This window comes from Zalophus californianus, chromosome 17 (genome assembly GCF_009762305.2).
Source record: "Zalophus californianus isolate mZalCal1 chromosome 17, mZalCal1.pri.v2, whole genome shotgun sequence".
In the NCBI taxonomy this organism is placed as follows: Eukaryota; Metazoa; Chordata; class Mammalia; order Carnivora; family Otariidae; genus Zalophus; species Zalophus californianus.
Window position 1 is genome coordinate 51,036,789 of NC_045611.1, and position 6,000 is coordinate 51,042,788.

At 60.7% G+C, this 6,000-nt stretch overlaps 1 protein-coding gene across 1 annotated transcript; it reads right to left on the minus strand.

The window, feature by feature from the left end:
• Nucleotides 1-1,375: 1,375 nt before the first annotated feature.
• Nucleotides 1,376-5,791, minus strand: PTGIR (prostaglandin I2 receptor). Its single transcript, XM_027619042.2, has 2 exons — nt 4,637-5,791; nt 1,376-3,623 (listed from the first exon to the last, which is right to left on the minus strand). The coding sequence occupies exons 1-2, from the start codon at nt 5,402-5,404 to the stop codon at nt 3,237-3,239; spliced, it is 1,155 nt and encodes a 384-aa protein (XP_027474843.2). The 5' UTR covers nt 5,405-5,791; the 3' UTR covers nt 1,376-3,236.
• Between the last annotated feature and the right edge of the window lie 209 nt (nt 5,792-6,000).

Below are 6,000 nucleotides of genomic sequence, written 5' to 3' on the forward strand. Positions count from 1 at the left end.
CCCATCTCGCAGCTCTGCCCACTCTGGACTCGGAGCCCCAGGAGAGCAGGGCCAGGGCTGTCTCTGTCACCGCCATGTCCCCCCGCATCAGTCTCAATAAGAACCTGTTGAGTGAATGAGCAAATGTCTGTGCCGGGTCAGGCTGCAGGGAGGACCGTCATGGTGCCCAAAAGTGCCCCAAGTGCCTGAGATAGGTGCGAATAAGTCTGCAGGGAGAAGGAATAGGGGCACCTGGCTGACTCCGTCTTGATCTCGAGGTTGTGAGTTCGAGCCCCATGCTGGGTGTAGAGATGACCTAAAATTAAATCTTTAAAGAAAAAAAGAAGAAGAAACAGTTTAAGCAGAACCTGAAGGGCCACGGTGCTTGTATCGAACGGAGAAGGGAAAACGCTGTTTCAGGAAGGGTGAGCTCAATCAGCAAAGAGGTGGAAGCCAGACAGGTTACGCACAGGCTCTGGGAGAATCCTCGGTTGTCTGGCTGGGGCTGCACAGGGAGCGAGGGAGGTGGCCCTCGGCCTCCAGGCGGTGGGGGCCCTCGGAGTTTGGCAATCAGGGGAGCGACCGCTCAGAGAGGACTCCAGAAGCTAGCGGAGAGGACACACGGCCGCTCAGGGGGTCGGGACACCAGCTAGGAGATGAGTTTCCAAATCCTCCCTGAGGGGCTGCGTGTAGATAGATGGGGCGGGAAATGCTTGCGAACCCCCGAGCTGGAAGACCGCGTACACAACCAGGCCAGAGGCGGTGGGAGGTCTGCGACTATACAGGGGGATGCCGAGGCCGGATGGATTCTTGAGATATTAGGCCTGGCGGGTAAAAGCCAGCAGAAAACCAGCTTCCACGCTGAATCCTCACTTCCCCGTAATCCAAATCTGAAAAACGGGGATAATAATAGCACCCACCTGAGGCTTGGATGCTGTGGGTTCGAATGCCCAGCCCTGTGCTACCTTCATTTAGTGAGCCCTGAGAGGCCAGAGACAGACTGACCCACTTTCTGGGCCGGCACAAAGAGTGGAGGCGAGCGCCCCCTAGGGGTCTTGCCTGGACAGGCAGGCAGTCCCCCCTTCCCCCCCACCCCCACCCCCCCCCACCCCCCCCCCACCCCCGTTCTCTGGCCTCCCGCCCCAAATGGCCCTCTGGGGCCCCTCCACCTACCCCATCCTTTCCCCACCACCCTCCGAGGGGGCCCTCTGGGTCAGTCCCCACCGAAGCTGGGCCAGGTTTGGTGACAAAGGCCGGACTCCACCTATGTTTCTTGCCCTGTTTGGGTTTTTGTACAGGTCAATCTTTTTCATTGCCAAATTCAACCAGTATGTCACTCTGGCAAGACTCATAAAAGTTTCTAAACACCCTCAAATTTTTTTTAGTGTTACTTTTTTTTTATTGTGGCAAAATACCCATAACATAGAATTAACCATTTGAACATGAACAATTCAGAGACACTTAGTACATTCACGATGTTATGCAACCCTCAGCACTATCGGGTTCCAAAACATTTGCATCACCCCAAAAGGAAACCCATACCCAATAAACCAGTCATCCTGACCAATTTTTAACTCTCCCAGACACCCCCTTGTTCTGTAACGTGATTTGAATCATAGCAGTCCAAAGACCAGTGGAACAAAATGTTGCTTTTTTTCAGCCCACATTTGCGCAGCTAGCCACAGACAACAGCAACTGACAGGATTGCAGTAACAGTAACATGTTTGTGGTTTTTATTCTAGGCAGGGCCTGTGCTCGGCTGCTTATCAAGAGGGAATCAGTTAATCCTCCGCACCACCCTGTAAACTGAATTCTAGATTATGATCGCCCTTCGGCACCAAAGGAAGCCAAGGCACAGAGAGGCAAAGCCACTGGCCAAACAAGGGAGTTGGCTTCTGGAGACAGAAAGGTCAGCTTCCCCCTCAGACCGTGCTTCCTCCTCGCTGTGTGACCTAGGACTGGCGATTACCCTCTCTGGACCTTGATTTCCAGCTTCTGTGGAAAGGCTCCAAGGACAGCAGGGACCAAGACTCAACTGATGTGAGGTGCCGTTACCTCTCCAGAGGCCCATGCCTCCCTACTGGTCCTTTCCCCAGGTTCACATTTACGCTTTTAACCCCGGATCAAGTGCTTCCAACCCTGGAGCAACCGCATAAGGGGAACTGGGGAGGGGGGCGGTTAGGGAGAAAAGGGCTTTCCAGTTTACCCTAAACACTTCCTCTCCTGCCAGTCAGCTCCGTCCCAAGCACCCTTGATCTTGGGTCTCTCTTGAGGGCAGGAGAAGCCCGAAGGCTGGAAATCACCCCAGCGGAGTCCAGGGCAGGGCAGGGACCGGTCTGTTATCTCCAACACCTGCCAAGTCAGGGCCCCCTCGCTGTTGAACGAATGAATGAACTTGTTGCGACGGCTTGGAGGACACAGGATGTGAGGGCGGGCTTTGTATATGAGCCACAGCTTCTCATCCAGGGACAGGCTGTGTCCCCCAGGGTGGGTGGAGGGGTCCCTGGGATCCGTAACTCCCATGCCTTTGTCCTCCGGTCACCCCACACACCCCACCCCGGGCCCCCACGGTCCACATCTTGCAGCCCACCAAGCTATGCGGATTCCCAGGCACGCGTCCAGCAAGGCTACTTACAATGCAGCAGTCTCTCCTTCCTCCGGCCTCCCCCCTTGGGGGGACGGGGGCTTCCAAGTCTGATGGGAAATCAGGAGTGAGGGGAGGCCGGGAGCTGGTCCAAGAATCCCTGGCTCCCAGGAGGCAGGGAGGGGCTGGCTTTTGGAGTGGCCTGGGAGAAGGCCAGGTTGTCCCCTGGGGGAGCTTGGGGTGGGCAGCAAGGCACCCTGAATGGATGAGGGTCAGAGCCAGAACCCGAACCAGAGCTGACATGAGCGCACAGAAGCTTCTGGGAAAGTTTTCTCCCTTCTAAATATTTAGACAGCGAGATGGATGGGCAAGCGAGGGCCAGACTGGGCCGGCCGGGCCCCTGGTTATTTTGAGAGAAGTGTTCTTTTTGTGCTCCGGGATAAACGTTCCCTGTCTCCCTCCTTCTCTCCCAGAGCCTGTCGGGGCCACCCTGGAGGAGGAGAAACAGGGAAATAGCAGCTGATCGCCCCCCACCCCCGCATTCAGGGGGGTCAAGATTCCAGCAGGCAAGGACTCCAGGGTCTCATCTCTGCTCGTCCACCCGGCAGCCGTGCCCCTGAGCCTCAGGCTTCTGCTCCCAGAAGACCGGGCAGGAGATCATGGGCAGCAGATGTCAGCAGAGGGAGCAGGCGGCTGCGGACCCCATTTTGGATGACGTTCCCACGGTACTGCCAGCTCGCTGCGCCCGGGACATGGGTGCCCCCTGCTCCTCGCCCCAGGCTGACAAAGGTACCCAGTTCCCCTCCTTCCCCCCGAGAGCAGCGGGAGCCCTCGAGTCCTTCCTCCCGGAGGCGGGCCAGGAGAGGGGTGTCTGCGAGTCGCGGTGGGTAGGCCTGGGGCCCAGGCAGCAGAACCAGAGCCTGAGCCTCTGGAAGACAGCCTTGCGGAAAAGGATGAAGACCCAGGGGTCCAGGATGGGGTTGAAGGCGTTGAATCGGAAGGCAAGGAGGTCCCCCATCTCACTGCTGTCCGGGGCGATGGCCTGCGTGAAGCCTCGGATCTGGGGGCAGGGCGGGGGCGTCAGGAAGCACCCAGGAATCCTCTGACCCCCACCGCACACCCACCCCACCCTCGCTCCCCTCCTTCCACGCGCTTACTGGCAGGAATGAGGGAGGGGTGCCCTTCAGCAGGGGCAGGAAATAAGATGAAAAGTAAGTGAGAGATGCATCCGGGGAGCAGAGGGAAAGAAAGCCCCCGGAAACCACTAGCCTAGAGGGACAGAGCGGAGGTCATGCGGGTGAGTCCTGGGGCTATGGCTGTGTCTCTCCACGTTGCCAGCCTGTGAGTCATCCGTAATCCCCCCAAAGTTTTGACGACCAGCCCTTGCATTTACAGAAAGAGAGTCCGAGGCCCAGAGTACAGGGCGGGGGTGGGGGGTGGCAATGACTTGCGGGGGGGCAATGACTAGCTCTGCCCGAAAGGGGCAAGGCCCGGAGAGTCCCTGACAGAGGTTGGGGGGGGTGGTGCTGGGGCGGGAGGTGGGGAAATCGGACTCTGGAATCAGACAAGCCTGAGGTCCAGACCTGGCTCTGTGTGACTGTAGACAAGCCACATCGCCCTCCATCTGTAAAAATAGGGACCGGACAGGAACTTGGGTCCACTCCTTGCTAAGTGCTTGTGGAATGGGTGCCTAAGGTCATTTGAAGATGATCTGAGAGAAAATTTGTAAACCACAGACACAGAACAAGGGCTCTAGGACTGGTGGATCTTATTACCATTACAGGGGTGCGGGAAGGTTGGGGTGTGTTTGGGGGGGCTGCCGGAGATACGAAAGGGGGGGAGCCAAGGGCTCAGGAGGAGTCCAATGGAGCAGAAGCAAATGGGGAGAGACCTCTCCAGAAAGTTGGGAGTTGTCGGACCGCGCCCAAAGCCTCTGACCTCTTGGGGCTTCAGTGCCCCCGCCCCGGTCTGGGAACTAGGCACCCCCGCTGGAGGATGGAGCTGGGTGCTGCCCTCCCCCCCTTCCCCACCCCCGCCCCCCCCGGCCCCGCCCCAACTGCAGAGGGGACTCACCGTGAGGGGCAGGGAACACACGGCCATGATGCCCGTCATGAGGGCCAGCAGAATGAGGTGGTCCACCTCGTCCTCCCCTGCCCGGGGGCCAGGGACCAGGGAGCCCTGGTGGCGCCTCTGCTGGCGGTACATGCGGCAGAGGCTCAGGGTGACCGAGCTGTTGCATAGGATGGTGGCGGCCACCAGCAGGGCCACAAGGCTGGCGTAAGCCAGCGAGAAGGCGCAGCCGCCCAGCTCCGCCGAGCGCATGCGGATGAAGCACCAGCTGCCGGGGCAGTACTGCTGGTGTTGGCCCAGGCCCAGCAGGGGCAGCGAGCAGAAGACGGTGCAGAAGGTGTAGACGGCGGGCAGGGCCAGGCGGGCGCAGCGCGGCCCGTCCAGCTGAGCGTAGAGGTAGGGGTGGCTGAGCGCCAGGCAGCGCTCCACGGCCATGGCGGAGAGGATGAGCGTGGAGGCCAGGCCAAAGAAAGTCATGGCGAAGGCGAAGGCATCGCACAAAGCCGGGCGGCCCCAGGCCAGGCCCAGCAGCGAGCTGTTGCGGGCGTAGGCCACGAACACGGCCGGGCTCAGGAAGCAAGTGCCCAGCAGGTCGGTGACCGCCAGCCCGGTCACCAGCACGGCGAAGGCCGAGGGGCGTGAGCGCCGCCGTGCCCCCAGGATGCCCAGGGCCAGCCCGTTGCCCACCACGCCCGCCACGAACATCAGGGTGCTGGTGGCCGGGCCTACCGAGTCCCGCACGTAGGTGAGGTTCCTGCATGAGTCGGCCATCCCCCTCACCTCTGGTGCGGCCTGGACTAGAGCGGTCCCCGGGGAGGGGGGCGGGGGGGGAGCCGGGGGTGGGGGGGCCCTGAGGCCCACTCAGACGCCCACCGCCCTCCGCATGGGCCAGCCCCAGTTCTCCTGGTGCGTGTGGCTGGCTGTCCGTCTGTCTGCCCCTCTCCTCTCTCCCCCTCTCTCCTTCGTCCTGCCTTCTCCCTAGTTCTGTCCTTTCCGCCTACCCCTTGCCCACCCGGTCTCCCCCTCTGCCTCTCCCTCTCTCGCCCCAGCAGCCCTCTACCCTCTCCTCACCGCACCCCTGCCTTCTCTCTCAGTCCCCTCCTCTGTGCCCTGCTCTCGGCTCTGCTGGCTGTACCGGTCTCTGCGAGTCAGCTTCTCCTTCCTTCCCTCCCCGCTCCCTCCTCCCTCCTCCCTCCTCCCTCCTCCTCCTCCTCCCTCCTCCCTTCTCATCTAGACTGCTCACCCGGGGCTTTTTCATTTCCTCCTGCTGCCCCGCCTTCCCCCCCCCACCAGTTCCAAAGGGCACCCCCCCACCGCTCCCTCCCCCCTTCTCTGGCCCGCTCCCTCCAACTTCCCTGCCCAGTGCA

Bases quoted from the DNA above. Each gene is read 5' to 3' on its own strand.
- PTGIR (XM_027619042.2), bottom strand. From the start codon at position 5,404: ATGGCCGACTCATGCAGGAACCTCACCTACGTGCGGGACTCGGTAGGC. The intron at 3,624-4,636 runs GTGAGTCCCCTC...CCCTGCCCCCAG, and splicing joins TGTGTTCCCTGCCCCTCACG to ATCCGAGGCTTCACGCAGGC.